At 39.3% G+C, this 19,740-nt stretch overlaps 1 protein-coding gene across 8 annotated transcripts in view; it reads right to left on the minus strand.

The window, feature by feature from the left end:
• LOC130141962 (zinc finger RNA-binding protein) overlaps positions 1-19,740 on the minus strand; it is a 46,381-nt gene that overhangs the window by 13,956 nt on the left and 12,685 nt on the right. For 5 of the 8 annotated variants that reach the window (XM_056323300.1, XM_056323304.1, XM_056323307.1 and 2 more), the window contains exons 3-12: positions 18,301-18,583; positions 15,718-15,862; positions 14,786-15,004; positions 10,989-11,233; positions 9,793-9,984; positions 7,256-7,556; positions 6,164-6,357; positions 3,376-3,495; positions 1,644-1,789; positions 1,121-1,283 (exon numbers count right to left, since the gene is read on the minus strand). In XM_056323300.1, the coding sequence (XP_056179275.1) occupies positions 1,121-1,283; positions 1,644-1,789; positions 3,376-3,495; positions 6,164-6,357; positions 7,256-7,556; positions 9,793-9,984; positions 10,989-11,233; positions 14,786-15,004; positions 15,718-15,862; positions 18,301-18,583 (2,008 nt within the window). The remainder of the gene's footprint in view (positions 1-1,120; positions 1,284-1,643; positions 1,790-3,375; positions 3,496-6,163; positions 6,358-7,255; positions 7,557-9,792; positions 9,985-10,988; positions 11,234-14,785; positions 15,005-15,717; positions 15,863-18,300; positions 18,584-19,740) is intronic. The other 3 variants (XM_056323301.1, XM_056323303.1, XM_056323302.1) reach the window with 3 other exon arrangements.

The raw sequence follows: 19,740 nt of genomic DNA on the forward strand, positions 1-19,740 counted from the left end.
AGGAAAAAAATAATAATAATATTCCTGTATTCAGTCTGAACCTCTTTTGTCTCAGCTTAAAGTTGTTTTATCTTGCCCCCTCACAACTATAAAGAGCCTAGCATCATTGTCTTTATAATGCACAGGTATTAGAAAGCTATTATGTCCCACTGAAGCCATCTCTTCTCCAGGCTGAAGAAGCTCAGATCCTTAAATCTCTCCTCACAGGGCACGCTCTCCAGACCTCTGACCATCTCAGTGGCTCCACAATGAACCTGCTATATGGGTTATCAGTACCTTTCTTGTACTGGAAAGCTCAAAATTGAATGCAGTATTGCAGTTTGGGTCTAATGAAAGCTGATCACCTTCCTTTATCTACTGATTATGCTCCTGTTAACATCACCCAGGATGCTGTTGGCCTTCCTTGCTGCCAGGGCACACAGTTGGCTCACGTTCAGCTTGCTGTCTACCAAGAACCCCAGGTCCCTTCCAGCAGGGCTGGGCTGCTACCCAGCCTGTCACTTCCCAGTCCCTCAGTGCAAGGGGTTAGACCTTCTCAAGTGCAGCATTAGACATTTGTCCTTGCAGAATTCTATAAAGTTCCTGTTGGTCCATTCCTCCAGTCTGCCTAGGTCCCACCCTGAACTAATTCAGTTTCATGTCAGCTGCAAACCTAATGCGTGTGCACCTTTCAGATCATTGATAAGATGCTAATGAGACAAATCCCAGGATAAACCCACGTGGTACTGCACTTGTTACTGAACTCCAGGTAGAGTATGACCCACCACTAACCATTATCCCCTGTGGGACTGACAATCCAACCACTTATTATCCATACATTTTTCCACAATTAACTAAATAAAGTATAATGCAATTAAATAAGAACTAGTACACAAACCCAGAATGACTTGTATTTCAGAAGAAACAATATTTGTCTTCAAGGCATCCTTTTGTCATATAAGTGGATTTATTTTGGAAGACAGGTCCATCTACACAGTTTCATTGGTATATATTTTTTTCTTCACTTTTTCAAATCCTTTATTAAGAAACACTGGAGACAGCTGAAGTAGCACTGAATAATTTATAGTTCTTAACCGTGCCTCCTGGTAAGTATGATTCCCCCCCAAGTTAAGAGACTCACAGCTGGTCCTTGGGGCTGAGGAGGCATTCCTGGTCTAACTCCCAGCAGGCCTAGAGGTCCTGGAGGACCATGAGGATATCCTCCATCTGGTATTCTGCGACGGTCCTCCCAGTGATGCTGCTCTTCCTCCATTCTCCTCCAGTACATGTCCTCTTCATATCGCCTGAAGTGCATCAAAGTGCTCTCTTTATATAGCTGTTAATACTTCCAACCATTCTAAATAAATTCTCAGATGTCCTCACTAACACATTTCTAAGTCATGAGCAAATACCAGTGAACTCCAGAGGGTAACTAAAATGAATGGTTATTTTGAAAGTAGGCCTGAATTTATAGCAAATAATTCTAGTAAGTCTACATTCCTCAGAGCAACTGAACATTAACAAAAACAAACAGAAATCCAGAGAGGTGACAACTTAAAATAAGACAGTACAGACTGCTCAAAATAAGTAACTACAGAAGCAGTTAGTTTTAGATAATCTGACTGCAGCTTTGTCTCATTCATTGACAAAACAGAATGCATTACCTCATTTCCATCCTCCAGCGTTCTTCCTCTTCTCGCCTTCTCCAGTATTCTTCTTTCTGCATCTGTTTCCTCATCTTCTCTTCTTGAATTTTTCTTGCTCGAATACTGGGCTTTACTTCTACTTGTAAATCTGGGTTTACTTTTTTCTAGTTCAGAAAAATAACGAATGAAATGTTGGTTTGCCTCTTGTCATCTCAAGGTTACGGAGTTCTTCTGATATGTTTAACACACACTACTGGCCTACAATAAAATCAAGGGGAGTAAAATGCAGTTTTAAAAACTGCACTGAATGAATGGTTGAATAAGAAAAATGTGACCAGTATCTTAAAGGGAAAAAAAAGCAACATATTACAATAGCATGAATTCCCTCTTCAATTATATGAGAACAAAGCAATTTAAGATTAAAATGTTACATGAAATACTAAGTAATTTGCTGTTCATTCTGTAACAGGATGACTACTCTATAACCTGAAAAACCCATTTCATCTTAACTACAGTGTGCTTCCTAGTCCCCTGTTCCTGAAGGGTCCCTCATACAGGGGCATAATCATGAGTTACTGAATACATTCTTCTGGCAATTTTTTCTCTTTTTTCATCCCTTTCATGATTATGCAGGCCCTCTGTATCTCCTGTAACCACAGTAGATTCTTCCTATATAATCTTATAATAATCAAAACGAAAACCATATGTCAGTATAGGTCTCTCTCCATTCACAACTAAAAAGCCTGCAACTTATTTCTCAAATGTCTCCACAAAGGGTTTATGTGGTTTATCCTGCCAAAAACATTGAGCACTACGATTTTACGCTATTTGAAATTCATGGTAAACAACATAACACACCTACTGTTGCTTGCATATGTTGTACAATATTTTAATGTTGCAAAAGTTGCCTGAAAGCATTGCTCAAAATGTTTAAAAAAAAAACCCAAACCAAAACGTAGTTTCAGAGTTTGCATTACTACTTTAAAGACTACTGTCCTGTTTCCAGCTGGGATAGAGTTAATTTTCTTCTTAGTAGCTGGTGCAGTGCTGTGTTTTGGATTTGGTGTGACAACAAGGTTGGTAACAGATGTTTTTAGTTGTTGCTAGGCAGTGTTTATACTAAGTCAAGGACTTTTCAGTTTCTCAGGCCCTACCAGCAAGAAGGCTGGAGAGCCACAAGAAACTGGGAGGGGACACAGCCAGGACAGCTGACCTGAACTAGCCAAGGGGATATTCCATACCATGGAAAGTCATGCTCTGTATATAAACTGGGGGGGGTTGGCTGGGGCCTGCCAATCATTGCTCAGGCACTAGCTGGGCATGTCAGCAGGTGGTGAGCAACTGTATTGTGCATCACTCGTTTTCTTTCCTCCCTTCCCTTTGGATTTTGTTCCCCTCCCTTTCTCCCTCCTTTTCATTATAATTGTTGTTATTATTACTGTTGTTTTTATTTTCTTTTAATTATTAAATAGTTCTTATCTCATCCCTCAAGTTATACATTCCTTTCTGATTCTCCTTCCCATCCCTCTGGGTGAGGGAGGAGTGAGCAAGCAGCTGTGCAGTACTTAGTTGCTGTGGTTTAACCCCAGCTGGTAATTATATTCCCCAAGAAATATATTTATCTAGGGGACTTGTATATGCTGTTTACTTAGAGTACCTACTTTTGACTAGTCTTTAAACGTAAGGTTGTGTAATCAGTCAGCTGCCATCTGGTAGATTTTTAGATAGAAGCATTAGCATTTCTACTAACCTTATACTGAAGTCTGTGCCGCCTCCCTTTTAAGTGCATCTCCTTGGCATTAGGATCATTAAAACTGCACTCACAAAGTTTACAGTGAAAGCGGATCACCTTTCCTTCATCATTTCTTACCTGGAAAATGAAGTTATAACACACTGGGTTCTGAGGGTGTTTTTTTAAAAAAAAAAAAACCAAAAAAAAAAACCCACCGAAAAAACAAAACAAGAAAACCAAAGCTGATGTAAAAATTAACCTAATTCAGTGACATGGGAAAATATCTACCCATCTTAAAACATGCTAAAAAGTTCACACAGTAACTGAAAGAAGGGAAAAAAGAACTTTCAATTCTGACAGACACAACATTGTGTTTGGTAATGAACAAAGAACAAAGTTCTTCCATTCTAAAGAGTACACAGCTTTAAACTCGAGCCTAAACATATTGAGTCAAATAATTACAAATCTGCAAATGATGAAAAATTTACATCAGACTTCATCCACACATCTCATGCCACCCACTGAGCTCAAAAGAAACATGCACAATACAAAAATGTAAACATATGCACAAGCCTTTGCAGGTTCAATGCCTTATCACTTTTATCTTCACAGAGGACCCAGGGAATTACAGGCCAGTCAGCCTCACCTCAATCCCTGGGAAGGTGATGGAGCAACTGATCCTGGAAACCATTTCCAGGCACATTAAGGACAAGAAAATCATCATCAATAGTCAGCATGGCTTCACCAAGGGGAAGTCGTGCTTGATCAACTCAAACTTCTGCAATGACATGACTGGCCTGGTAGATGAAGCAGCCGATATGGTCTACCTCAGGGGTCCTCAAACTTTTTAAACAGGGGGCCGGCGCGCGGATGAAGTGGCAGGCAGTCATCTGCGGCTGCTTGGTTTCCCCCCCCAACCCCCGGGGGGGGGGAGTGGGGGGGCGGGGGAGTTCTGTAAATACCGGGGGCCAGATTGAGGACCCTGGGGGGCAGTATCCGGCCTGCAGACCGTAGTTTTAGGACCCCTGGTCTACCTGCACTTCAGTAAGGCCTTTGACACAGTCTCACCATAATATTCTCATAGACAAGCTGTTGATGTATGGGCTGGATAAGCATACAGTTAGGTGGATAAAAAGCTGGTTGAATGACAAGGCCCAGAGGGTGTCGATCAGTAGAACAAAACCTAGTTGGAGGCTAGTAACTAGCAGCCTACCTCAAGAGTCAATACTGGGTCCAGTCCTGTTTTAACATCTTCATTAATGATCTGGATGATGGGGCAGGGCGTATCCTCAGCAAGTTTACTGATGATGCAAAACTAGGAGCAAGTGGCTGATATACCAGAAGATTGCACTGCCATCCAGAGAGAGATCTCAATAGGCTGGAGAAAATGGGCTGACAGGAACCTTGTGAAGTTCAACAGGGAGAAGTGTGAAGTCCTGCACCTAGGGAGGAACAACCCCATGCACCAATATATGCTGGGAGCCACCCAGCTGAAAAGCATCTTGGCAGAAAAGAACCTGGGGTGGGGCCTGGTGAACACGAAGTTGAAATTGAGCCAACAATGTGCCCTTGCAGCAAAGGTGGCAAATGGCATTCTGGCCTGCATTAGACAAAGTATTACCTAGCAGGTTGAGTGAGGTGATCCTTCTTCTCTAACCCAGCACTGGTGTTAAAGAAAACATAGTTTGAATAAAGAAATTTAAAGTGTTAAAGCTGATAACTGGCAGAACCAGGCCTTGGCCCTTGTATAGCCCTAATCCAAGGCTGGTTTAAATAGAAAAAAAAAATAGATGAACAATTTGTTTACGCAGGTGCTTTCTGAAAAACAGATGGCTTTAGAAAAAAATAATCGTTATTTGTTTTAATGCAGATGAATAGGAATTGCTTGTTCAAAGACTAAGTGTGCTTGAAGGATTGTGTGAGTTAAAGCCGGCAGAAAGAAAATCATGATCCAAACAGGACCTAAGAACTGAGGCAGAGACTGGAACCAGAATAGATGTATCAGCTGGGACAAGGTCAGGTGATGGATTCCAGAGCTGATAAGACCAAAAGAAACTCCTAAAACCTCAGACACTGACTAATGATCTGATTAGTGTATATAAGCTGTGCTGCATCCCTTTGTTCTCTGCCACTCACTGAGGTGGTGGCCCAACTCTGAGTTGTGATTAAAGCAACCTAGCGGTACCCACGTCTGTGTGAATTTCCCCTTTAACAACTGGTGAGGCCACACCCGGAATCCCACATGCAGTTCTGGGCTCCCCAGTGCAAGAGAGACATGGACATACCAGAGAGCATTCAATGAAAGGCCACAAAGATGATGGACTGGAGCCTCTCTCCTATGAGGAAAGGCTGAGAGAGCTGGGATTGTTTAGCCTAGAGAGGAGAAGGCTTGGGAGGGGATCTAATTAACGTATTTAAATACCTGAAGGGAGGGTACAAAGAGGATAGAGTCAGGCTCTTTTCAGTGGTGCCCAGTGACAGAACCAGAGGCAATAAGCACAAACAGAAACACAGGAGGTTCCCTCTGAACATCAGGAAACACTTGTTTTGTTTTGTTACTGTAAGAGTGACTGAGCACTGGCACAGATTGCCCAGGGAACTTGTGGAATCTCCCTCCTTGGAGATATTCAAAAGCTGTCTGGACATGGACCTGGGCAACTGGCTCCAGGTGGCCCTGCTTGAGCAGGTGGGTTGGACCAGATGATCTCCAGAGGTCCCTTCCAACCTCAGCCATTCTGTGATGTTTCACGTTGAATAATTTTTTACTAAAGTAGTTAAAAAGTAATCCACATTTTTACATCAATACCTCCTCCACATAGTCATGGCCTACTGGCTGGACATCACTTTGCAAAGCAGCAAGAGTTGTAGGAGTCACTGGTTCAGCTGCTGTGTCTGATTTTACTTCGTTCGTTTGTACTGTAGCAGCAGTTGTTGTTTTAACACTTTCAGCTGATTTAATTTCTTCCAGTTTACTTCCTGTTGTCTGAAGCTTATTACCACCTACAAATAAAAAAAGTAAAATCATTAACTTTCATAAAATGAGAATATGATTACACATGATGTGAAAACTGAAGACTATTTGCAATGTTCTGGCTAAAGCATTATCAGACTTTTAAAATTAATTAAAACTAACATATTTTAAATACAATTAAAGTTTTTTTTAAAAAAGTTTAACAAAAAGTTATTTAAACACCTAATTTTTTATTTTAGCAAGAAGCAATATTGCAACTATATAAAGCAAAAGTTTATCATTCATTTTCATGCACTGAATGGGAACAACTCGGCAAATATATTTTAATTGTCTTCCTCTTTTTTTTTTTTTTTTTTTTGTCATCAGATATTTTTTTGTTAGTGGATCCAAAAAAAAAAGTACTTCAAAACCTTATAATGTTTGTACTAACAAAGGTAGTATAATCTCAGTGTTGCAATTGCATAGGTCTTTCCTTCAAGAGTAGGATAGCTTATTGAACGACTGCTTCCTGTCTCTACCTGTCTGTCATGCTTATTTCATGTTTCCACTGTTAAGATTTCTAGCGTTACAAGGGTGTTTCAGTTGCCCAGTTATCAACTGCTAATCTACTGCAGGTTGCCTTAACAGCCCAGGCTGTAAACTGAAATTAGGACCGACTGGACTATAAACTGCAATACTCCAACAACTACTACATAAGAAACCAAAGGTGGGAGAAGCCTCCAAGAGAGGTCAGGTGGAGACAACAGAGCAGAAAACACCATGAACTGTGAAGCCAAACTTTTATATATATTCTTATTTTCACCTATCATTAATTCTCTTAAACACAACAGTTACACATAAAAGTTAACTAAATACATTTGTATTTGTTGCACTAAAATCTTAAAAAAATATATATAGAATAGGTTAGGCTTTAAAATAAAGACTGACTTCTGTACTTGCCAACAAAGTTTATTTTCGGTGTAGATATTTTCTTTACAGCTATATTAGCAGGGGTTGAAGATGTTTTGTTGTTGGACACTGCATTAAGTGGTGCATTTGCCGTGGGAGTAAGAATTTTCACTGCAGAGGATGCAACAGAGGAGTTCACAGTGCTGCCGCTAGTTAATATATTCGAAGCAGAGACAGTTGGTTTAGAAGCAGATATGGATGTTGAGGAAGTAGCTTGGGTAACCACATTTGGTTCAGTTGAAGGAATGGGTTTGCCAAGCTTTGTGTGCAACTTGACTACCTGTAAGAATAAAGAGAAATTCATAATATGATCTTCCTGGGATAACTATAAAAAATGAACTTGTTATAGGTTACGGAAGCTTTAACAGAAGCATCAATATTGCTAAAATATATATATATAAATCAATATAACTAAAAAGTTATTGCTTCTTTACAAAAAGTGATCGGGGGGACAGGTGGATGGACACGACACACGGACAGACATGTAAAAGTTCTTGTCATCTGTAACAAGGAAATACTTAATAGTTATCTCAGATTGCTTATTTCCATTAGAAATTCAGATATTTACTCCAAAAGCTGCATAGACAAGAACAGAAAGCCAATAAACTCACAAGCCAGTAAAACTCAAGGAAACATTTTGCTCAAACTTTCAACCTTACTGTTTTGTTGCCTGGTTGCTTTTTATTCTACCCCCAAAAATTGTAGTACATTGAACTATTGTGGTTCCAAATAATATTTGTAAATAAGAGTTATTTAATTCAGATTCAACATCACTGTCTCTTTTGATCATTACATTTTAAGAGTATTTTTATTAATAAACTTTCTAGGTTACTTCGTAAAACAGTAGATATTCCTCAAAGGGGTTTTTTGGGGGTTTTGGGGTTTTTTGTTTGTTTGGGGGTTTGTTTGTTGGTTTTTTTAAAGCACATCTGCAGAGACTGTTAAGGAGGATGCAAGAGGCATATTTCAGAGCTCTTTAGTATTTCACAGAAAGTAAAGAGGTACATGCTTATTCTTAGAAGTAATAAGCAGAGGCCTTTTCACAATATGCTTGAGACAGAATACTTCTTTTTGGTGACAGCTGATCATCACCTGAAAAAGCAAAATGCATGTAAGTCTGTAAGAAAAAACCATGCAAAATGAAAACTAAAGATTGAGTTTGAAAGTAGCTGGAAAAAAAACCACCCAAAACCAAAAAAAACCCTCAAACAAATCTGCTAGACATGCCTTTAATGCAAACACATATACACAATCACGATATGAACACAACTGTATACACACATCTTAGGGTTTTGTTAGTTTTTAAGCATGTTCCCCGTCAGAATACAGACATATTAATGCCACATAATACTATAAATTTAAGTTCAAGCAACTCTTCAGAATTACTTTTTTCCAGTAGAATTCACAAGATACTTCAGCATACCAAAGAAATAGAGTCCTTTGAGATTTCATTTTTACACTGATGACAACCTAAATTAGCATTAGTTAGTGCCTATCTATAAGGAAGAGAAAGCGACATCCAAATATATAAAGATAATATATACCTATGGAGTTACTGGGCACAACCCAAAAATTTAATGGCTCAACTTCATTAATGAAAAAAAGAACACTAGGAAAGTCTATCTAAATTATAATTTTTGTTCTTGTACTAACAAAAAATAATATTGGGAAAATTGTCTTAAATTTGCTATATATGTTAATAGGAATGATGTTATTGATGCCACTTCGTACAGTGTTCTGAGATACAAAGAGCTATAAAAGCTGAATATTAATACTTGTATCTGTTACTGACATTAACCTTTCCAGAGTTATGAGGAAAATCTGTAATATCTAATCACACATTCTACACAGCCATTCCGTTCACTATTATATGGTCAAATTTAAAACACTGGTCCACAGGGGTTCACAGTACAGTCCGCAGTCTTTATTCCACAATGTCTACCTAACTGCACCCAGACAGTAGGGAAAGTATGCTTACCAAAACTCTTCCAAACACAGACATTATAAAGTCTACTACAGGACATTGGTATATGGGAGCAAGGAACAGTTTTCCTTGCAAGAAATACCAAAAAGTGATGCGTAATAGTCCTGTCCTTTGGCACTGACTCAGCTTACAGTGTTTCAAAGTGCACCGAGAGTTTCTCAGCACCAGACAAATAAGAAAAATGTCAAGAAAAGTCTTGAAAAGAGTTAGGGGGCACAAGCATGCTACTGGATGTCCTCATTGATGCTTTCCCCATCTTACTCTATACCTTCTTCCTACAATTTACATACTTTCCCCAATATATCCTCTTCTCATTGATGCAGTGGCAATATTTTTCCCCCTTGCTCCCAACAAGGCCTTTCTAATAGTGAGCTTAAAGATAAGTTTGAAACAAAACCAGAACTAAATGTCTTTAAACAAAATAATTCAAATTATATTGTTTCTGCATATTTTCTCCTCTCTTAGATGAGAAAAAATTATGGGAAGAAATATACGACTGACTTGTATAATAAGGACAAGAGAAAGTTCTTACTTTCTGATGCTTGGCTCCACGAATATGGGCAGCATAAGCATCTGCCCCTGTACAAGACACATCACAAAGCTCACAACGCAACTGATTCTGAGTTCCACGAACAGAAGTGCTGCTGTTATTGGTGTTCTGGGAAGCTTTTAATGCTGCTTCTTTCTTTTTGTGTTTCTGGCCTTCTAAGTGTTCTTTATAAGTCTGTTTAAATAAACAATACACACACAATAACCTGTCTTCGTACTGCTTGTTCATCACTCGTGAATACGTGTAATATAGAACATAGCACAGAACATATGCTTTGTATGAGAAAATACTTCCTACATCAAACATTTCTTCCATATGACATGCTCTAAGGAATAAGCAGGCCACTTTAAGACCAAGGAATTTTCTTCACCGCCAGGATTCCACTTTTAGGTAATACAATATGGTCTTTTCTCTTCTACCTTCTCACTTCCTCAATCAAGTACTGGTCAACAGATATTACCATTGAAAGCTTAACAAGACCAGAAAACTGCATCTCTGTTGCAGTTTCCTGCACTGCATTAAATTGTTCTTGATTTTTAATTTTCCTTAAACTGCAAAACCACAGTTATTATATGTATCCAGAGAATAAAAAAAAATAAATTCAAAAGAAGGTAATGCATAAATAAAGCTGTGCTGAAAATGAAATGCAGAAGTTGCTATTTGTTCCTATACCAACAGTGGCAAACTACAGAGCAGACAGGGTAGGAAATAATGACAAATTTGCCTAAAGAGTAAGAACTGTTTCACCAGACACAAGCACTCTACATGAATTGATATCTACTTTTTATGCACTTGTACCCACCGTGAAACTAAACTGAGATGCTGGAATACAATGAAGAATAAATTTTCAGGCTTACCATTCACAAAGTTTTGAAAAAAGTATTTTCTAAGAAACTTGCTGTGCTAAAAAAGCAAATCAAATTCAAAGTTTAGAATACTTCTGGAGTCCAAAGCACAGCTGAAGAAGCTTCACTATACAAGCTAAGGGGATCTATCTTTTTGTCTTCTCATAGGACCTCTTTCTATAATAGCACACATTTTCATTTAATTGTAAAACTTTAGTAAAAGTATAGAATCAAGTCTTTAAAAATTAACAAATATTCTTAAAGGGGTCATTTTTTAGCTGAAAATATTACGACTGAAGTATGTAGCAGAATATTGTATTTATATATATATACCTGTGGTCCAGCACAGCTGATCTTACAAACATCACAGTAGTGGATCTGGGGTGGTTTGGGAGGTTGCTTCGGTTTCAGCTGCTTATTTTGGAATGGTGCCTTTTTAGTAAAGGTAGTCCCTGTCCAAGCGGCTGTTGCAGCAGCAGCAGCAGCTGCTGCCACTGCCTGTTTCTGTTGCTGCTGCTGCTGGTAATAGGATGATGCAGCTGAATACACTGCAGCTTCATAGCCAGAATAAGAGGTACCTCAAAGATCAAAATAAAATGTTACATCACTGTACATCATGTATCAATTACAAAATCCCAAAATCCACTAATTCCAAGCATATTGAATACTTGGGGGGGGGGGGGGGCAGGATATAAACAATTTATTGAGATCTTGTGATGCAGTCTGAATTTTTCTTGATGTTTCACAGCCCACAAATACATAGCGTACCACTTGTATCAGGAATATATTTGTTTTTAGACAAATCAAACATAGTTATGTTTCATATATCAAAGCATCCCTAAGGAATACGTGAAATTATGTGAAATTTTCTGTTAAGACCGAGTATGATGTAACAAGATATCTATTGGAGAGACAACAGCAGGGCACAGGCAATTCAGGAGGTTCCTGGAATGCATTGATAACTTCCTTCTCCAAGGAGAGGTGCCATGCTGGACCTTATTCTCGCCAACAAGGAGGGGCTGGTGGGGAATGCAAAGCTCAAAAGCAGCCTTGGCTGCAGTGACCCCAAAATGATGGAAATCAAGATCCTTAGGGTAGCGAGGAGGGCATGCAGCAAGATCACCACCCTGGACTTTAGGAGAGAAGACTGGCCTCTTCAGGGATCTGCTTGGTAGAGTACCATGGGATAAAGCCCTGGAGGGAAGAGGGGCCCAAGAAAGCTGGTTAATGTTCAAAGATCACTTCCTCCAAGCTTAGAAGCGATGAGCGATGCATCCCAACAAAGACAAAGTTGGGCAAAAATGCCAGGAGGCCTGCATGGATGAACAAGGAGCTGCTGGATGAAATCAAACACAAAAAGGAAGCATACAGATGGTGGAAGCAAGGATAGGCAGCCTGGGAGGATTAGAGAGAAACTACCCGAGCAGCCAGGGATTAGGTTAGGAAAGCTAAAGCCCTGACAGAATTAAATCTGGACAGGGATGTCAAGGACAACAAGAAAAGCTTCTATAAGTACATCAGTGATAAAAAGATGACCAGGAAAAATGTGGACCCTCTCCAGAAGGAAACAGGAGACCTGATTACCCAGGACATGGAGAAAGCTGAGGTACTCAATGACTTCTTTGCCTCGGTCTTCACCAGGAAGTACTCCAGCCACACTGCCCAAGTCACAGAAGGCAAAGGCAGGGACTGGGAGAATGAAGAACTGCCCGCTGTTGGAAAAGATCAGGTTCGAGACCATCTAAGGAACCTGAAGGCGCACAAGTCCAGGGCACCTGATGAGATGCATCCACAGGTGCCAAGGGAACTAAGCTAAGCTTCTATCCATCATGTTTGAGAAGTCATGGCAGTCCGGTGAAGTTCCCATGGATTGGAAAAGGGTAAACATAACCCCCATTTTTAAAAAGGGAAAAAAGGAAGACCCGGGAACCTACAGGACAGTCAGTCTCACCTCAGTACCCAGCAAGACCATGGAGCAGATCCTCCTGGAAACTATGCAAAGGCACATGGAAAACAAGGAGGTGACTGGTGACAGCCAACGTGGCTTCACCAAGAGCAAGTCATGCCTGACAAATTTGGTGGCCTTCTACAACGGGGTTACAGTGCTGACGGATGAGGGAAGAGCAACTGACCTCATCTACCTGGGACTTGTGCAAAGCTTTCGACATGGTCCTGCACAACATCCTTGTCTCTAAACCGGAAAGACATGGGTGGACCACTCTGTGGGTAAGGAATTGGCTGGATAGTCACACTCAAAGAATTGCCGTCAACGGCTCAATAGCCAAGTGGAGATTGGTGACAAGTGGATGGAAGGGATACCATGCAGAGGGACCTTGACAAGCTTGAGAGGTGGGCCCATGCAAACCTAGTGAAGTTCAACAAGGCCAAGTGCAAGGTCTTGTACCTGGGTCAGGGCAACCCCAGTATCAATAACAGCTGGGTGGAGAATGGATTGAGAGCAGCCCTGAGGAGGACGACTTGGGGGTGCTGGTGGACAAGAAGCTCAGCATGGCCCAACAATGTGTGCTTGCAAGCCCAGAAAGCCAACTGAATCCTGGGCTGCATCAAAAGAAACATGACCAGCAGGTCAAGGGAGGTGATTCTCCCCTTCTATTCTATTCTCATGAGACCTCGCCTGGAGTACTGCGTTCAGCTCTGGAGCTCCCAACATAAGGAAGACATGGACCTGGTGGAGCAAGTCCAGAGGAGAGCCACAAAGATGATCAGAGGGCTGGAGTACCTCTCCTGTGAGGAAAGGCTGAGAGAGTTGGGGTTCTTCAGCCTGGAGAAGAGAAGGCTCTGGGGAGACCTTATAGGAGCCTTCCAGTACCTAAAGGGAGCCTACAAGAAAGATGGGGACAGACTTTTTAGTAGGGCCTGTAGCGACAGGACAAGAGGGAATGGCTTTAAGCTAAAAGAGGGTAGATTTAGATTAGATATAAGGAAGAAATTCGTTACTGTGAGGGTGGTGAGACACTGGAACAGGTTGCCCAGAGAAGCTGTGGATGCCCCCTCCCTGAAAGTGTTCAAGGCCAGGTTGGATGGGGCTTTGAGCAACCTGGGCTAGTGGAAGGTGCCCCTGCCCATGGAAGGGGGGCTGGAACTAGATGATCTTTAAGGTCCCTTCCAACCCAAACCTACAGTTCTATCATTCTAAGTATTTTAATAAAAGATTTATCAAAGGCCATATAGTAAGTAGTCTTCCAGAATCAGATTTACTGTTCAAGTTCCAAAATGAAAAGGAGGACAGATGGGGGGGCGGGGGGTGGGGTGGGGTGGCGTGGTGTAGAAAAGAAAGATAAAAGACAGAATTGCTACTGCTATTACATTCTATTTCACTGATTTAAATTGTTCTAGTACAAAGAAGCTGCTTGCCTGCTAAAACCTCCGCAGCACACCCTGTCTACACACTCCTTGTTTTCTAGTATCAAAGTTGAATAAATCAAGGAAACTGGGCTTTCGCACCTTTGAGCCGGTTTTCCCATAAACTTTCTATATCTACACGTTCAACCATTTTAATCCTCTGATCAGGTTCTGTTTCAAGGAAGTCTTAAAATCCATTTTTAAACAGAAAACAAAACAGAAAGTTCAAGGTAGCTATAATATGCCAGTTGATTACTATCTGGCCATAAAGTTAACATCTTTTCATCTTTAACTACTTTTTGGATTTCTAATGTTTGAAGGAAAGTTATTTTTTATTTAGCACCCATTTTCCTCCCATTTTGGGTCAAGACAACCCAAACTTACAAGATTTATATTGGCGCGCTCCTCTCTGTCACTGCTGTTTGATGGCAGCATGCTCCCAGTTTCCCTGGGTTATATTTGTGTGGATGTTTCGTTATTTTTTCTATCCCCCATCTTTTCTCTCCAAACCTTACAGTAAGTCATAAAACACCATGCACATAATGCCAACACTTTGGATTCTCACATGTAACAAAACAGGCACGTACAAACATCAAACCTCTTTTAAAGATACATCAAAATATTTTGCCATTATTATGATTTAACTGGTTGATACTTCTCAGTAGACTAAGATGCAATTGAACACAAACTGCTAAAATTCTGAGCATTTAAATCCTCTCCTGTAACAACTGCAAAGTTCCCAGCAACTTAATACACAAAATTCTTACCAGAATAAGTAACCGCTGTTGTACTGTACGTTGCACTTTGAGTATAGGATGGAACAACAGTAGCTGCAGCTGCTACTGGCTGCACAGTAGAGGATACCGGATATATAGAAAACGTAGTTGTTGCTGGACTTGGGGTTGCAGGTTTTATAGCTGTCACTTGTCGTGTTTGCTGGGCTTGGGTATACTGAGTTGCCCCTTGGCTATATCCTGCTTTTGGAGCTAATTAGGATAGAAAATAGAAGTGTACGAATACTGACATGCTTTAGTTGAATGAAATGCAAACCATATTAAGTGATACTTAATGATATGCTGGGGAATAAACACATAACAAGTGGGTTTTGTTTTAGTTTGGTTGGGTGGGTTTTTTTTTCCTTTTTGTTTGGTGTTATTTTATTCTGTTTGGTTTTTTGGTTTTGGTTTTTTGGTTCTTTCTACAGTACCTCAGATTTATGTATTTTTAACTGTGCTGCCATGTTTTTAAACAACCTTCTTGTTCAATGGTTTTACTAGTGTACACTAAGCCTAAGAAACATTTAAACTTTCCTATTATCCCTACTTATAGTACAAAAAGTAAATAGGATTTACACATTGTAGCATTCATGATACCAATAATTAAAGTACATGCATTAAGTAACTAAAGAATAAAAAAAAAAAAGTTGTAATCTGAACCCACCACTGACTTTTAAAAGTTTGCCTAGAAGTATGTTTTGAGTGTGTTTAATAACAATCCAGACCTCAAAGATAGTTACTTATGGCAGTGTCACAATAACGTTCAAATTCTAGGTACAGCAAATTTTTCTACACATTGACAGGGATTACATGTGAAAACTAAACTAAAACCAAATCTGGATAATGTGAAATATTTAAAGATATATTTTTAAGGTAGTACGCAGACTGTGTATAATGACAGGAGTTTGAATCATGACACCCACCTGTCTGGTAGTATGATTCAGCTACTGAAGGTTGAGGCTGGGCAGCAGCAGCCACAGCTGCAGCAGTTGCTGTTGGTTGTTGATAGTATTGTTTGCTGTCATAAGCGACAGCTGGGGCGGTAGATCGAACATAAGAATAGGAATCCTAAAAATTCAAAAGAGAAAACCCAGCAAATTTCTCCTTAAATATATATCTGGAGTAATAAAGATCATTAGCAGCAGCAAAGAATTTTCTTCTATTCTACTACATTAGATATTTAAAAAATATTTAGAGACAGTATATACTAATATATGCATTAAAGAAATTAAATTTATGTTTACAGATACTTCAGGCCTGAAGACAACCCTGATGGCCTTTTTCAGACTTAATATAGGAATTAACCTCATGCTATTAAGTCACTTTCCCTTCCAAATTATTTTTGTTACCAAAAAGCAACTATTCTCACTAGTTTTTCATGACAACTGTATCAGATTACATTCCTGTAAAACATGAAGTAAAAAAACACCACAGATTTCCACAAACTACAATAAATTCACAAGTTTACAAACATGAACCTTTACTGGCTTTAAAAATCCCACAAACAACAATACTTTTCTTGGTTATATTTTTTAGAGTATGAAAGTTATACTTTTAAAGCCTTCTTTACTTTTTGGTGTATCAACTATTCCATTGGGGAACCATATCTAGTTTATAAGGGAAAGGTAAGTAGCCCACTCAAAAACTCCAGAACTCAGGAGATGGTTAGCAAGCTTAGAAAGGGAGGGCTTGGAAGGCACTATATGCACGTACATATATTCTCCCATCCTCACCATATTTATGGTAAAGTGCAGAGTTGATCAACTGAGGGGTAGCAAGGCACAAACTACATTAGCCGAAATGTACTAACGTATACGATTTCATTTGATTTCAAAGAAATATAACAATAAACCTCTTTTCCATCCAGCCTGTGTAAAGTAGAATTATTTTTCTTTAGTTTAGGGGACTCTTTTCTGCCTGAATGCATCTAATAATTGACTAGTTTAATGACCTTGTATTTATGAGTAAATGTGCTACTGGAAAGATTCCTACATTTTGATTCATTACCATACATGACAAATTACAAAAGCCATACAAAGGAATTTATAACATAGAGCAACAGTAGTCCTTTTAAACAAACAAAAATACTAATTAGAATCTAGATAATGCCTTGATAAGTTTAGGACTAAAAAAATTAAAGAATTATTACAAGGGACATAGTATTTCAGTGTCTTCTCATAGTAAATGCACATTTTAACTACGGGCCATGCCATAAGAGTTTGGTAACTCTTGCACATAAACACACCAGCCTAGAAATATCCACTAAAGACTGACTAACAAATGCTAATGTAGAAAAAAAGCTGATAAAAATACAAATAAAATTCACATTTCCAATGGGAAACTACCTGGCCATGTAAAATCCCTCATCTTTCTGCATCTAAGCTGTCTGAAACCAATGGGCTAGGGTTACTGATGTACATATATGCTTGCACTGTGTGAATCTGGACAGACAGGGAAAACTGCAATTTCTCACTCTTTCTTAAAAACTGAACAGGAGTAAACACTTATGTTAGATAAGTCCCAAGATAACCACTACAGACTGAAATCTTCCAACTGTAAAACTGATGCAGCACTCTGATTTGTATTGCTAAGTTTCTTTATTCCTGGACTGAAGAGAAATACAAGTCACTGACAGGATGTTGTTTCATATGACATTTAAGCCAGCGTAAGAATGGGAAGTTGTCTGAGGTACCATCACATCTCTCCTCACAGCCCTACACAATCCCACCTTTATCTCTTGCATTGGCATCACAACTGTGCAGAACCAAGGAAATTCTGCAGAAGTCTGTCAAATCTGTGGAAAGATGCTACTTCTTTTTTGGTTGGTTAGTTTTCTGTGGGATCCTTATCCTGAACTGACCCACCCAAATGCTGACAACTGCTAGATTCAATGCAAGGAAGTGTCAAGCAAAGGTCAGGGCTAGACGAAAACAGACAACAGTTCCCTTTTGTAGAAGCTTGTAGCCACACAAGATTAGGCAGTGGTCTCACAAAGGATACCCAAAACCTACTCAAAGGGTAGTTCCTCTCCTAGGGTAATCTTCTATCCTCTTACATTTGGTACTAGGGCTCCTGTGGCACCCAGAAATCTGACAAAGGAACTATATCTCCCACTGAAAAAAATTATTGGAACAGTTTTTTCATCTAAATCAGTTCCATGACCCAGTTTACCACATGCCACTTGAACATTTAGGCTAGCTGAGACAAATATTTCAGCAGAGGTTCACAAAATCATTTGGAGATAAATGTCAATTCATTGCTTACTGTGTGGACATCTAAATCTTAGCTCCTGCAGTACTACTGCTGATAATCCTCTATACACAGCATATGAGACTGCAGTCACTTCACATTCTATCAGTTTTAGCTACTAAGTAATTTGAGTTGCAATCAAACTGATTCATGGAAGAAAAAGATATAAATATCATCACATTCTCTTATCCAAGCAGGCCTCCTCCTTTGAACATATAATTTAAAAATCACACAAGCAATTGCTTATTTTAACACACCTGGTAATTCTGCGTAGTGACAGGTGGTGGTGGTGGTGGAGCTTCTTGTTGCCTCTGTGTATAACCATAATCTGTAGCTGTGTGCGATGTAGGATAGCCTCCATAAGCAGCAGCTGTTGCAGAGGCCGCAACAGCTACTGGAGCAGGCCTGGCTACTGCAACTGTAGCTGCTGCTGGAGCATAGGCCGCAGTAACAGTGTGTGCAGCAACTGGTGCCTGGTGGACAGTGTAGCTAGCAACTGTAGTTGGATGGGAATACGCTACACCTGAAGCTGGCTGCTGGCTATATTGGAAAAAGACAGTAAGTAAATAATTAGATTGATTCAACATACTAGCTAATGCCTAAACATTTCAAAATCACAGATTTGATTAATACCTGTCTATTCTACAAACAGACCTGGAGCAGCTATCATACATTTTAATGGCTTTTATTACCCCTCTTCCACCCCCATGAAAAAGGCTGTATCATTTTGAAGTTTCTGTGGATGCAGACATATTATGTAGGTGGTGACTTTCTTCTTAGCAAAGGGGGTGGTGGTGTGTTCCACTGCTTGAAAAGAACCCAAGTCTTTCATTTAAAATAATACAGAAGCCTTACACTATTAACTTTTCATGACCAATAAGTTTTTAAGTGTTTTAGTAGTTCTTCAATAAAACTGACATACCTGTCAAATTCAGAAAAATACTGCTTTTCTGTGAGAGCTCATTACTGACCTGCACTTGCATGATGTTTTTCAGTAAACCATATTAAAGTAATGAGATTTTAAAGACTTGCATGAAAATTAGCTGAGAACTCTTAAATTTAAGGCAAAGACACTTTAAATACACACCTCTGATAAGGGACTTTTCCCACAAAAGTTTAGAATTATAAAAGCTGGTCCCACTCACTCGTACAGAACTCTACTGCCTCACAACACAAAGCATCAAAAGAACAGTCAGTCAGATCGAGCAAGATGACTGCTACCAGAGCTCTGGCAAGCTTCCAGACACATGACGAGACTAATCTGCCTCTCTTAAATTTGCAGGTAGGACATTAATATGTGGCTATTTACTAAGAATGAGTAAATATTAACAGTGGAAATAAAAAAAATATGGCTTCAAAGGCTTAATTATTTGAACTGAAACTAATATTATTGTCCTATATTGATCTATAACTGTGCATTATGATTAAAAGCCTACAATAGTTATTTTTATTTTTAAACAAATAAACTGGCAAAATATCACTATCTGGAACACTGATATGAAATGGGGATTGAGTGACTATTCTGAAATTTTTAGTACACTTCCAGCACTGCTTTTCAATAATATTTAAGAATGTCTATACCACTATAAAAATATAATTCAAAACCAATTCCATGCCTATTAGAGAAGGCAGCATCCCCTATTTTTTAGAAGTAAATAGAAAAATTAAATCTCACTTGAAGCAAACATACTCAGTGG

The sequence above is a fragment of the Falco biarmicus genome, chromosome W (assembly GCF_023638135.1).
Source record: "Falco biarmicus isolate bFalBia1 chromosome W, bFalBia1.pri, whole genome shotgun sequence".
Lineage (NCBI taxonomy): Eukaryota > Metazoa > Chordata > Aves > Falconiformes > Falconidae > Falco > Falco biarmicus.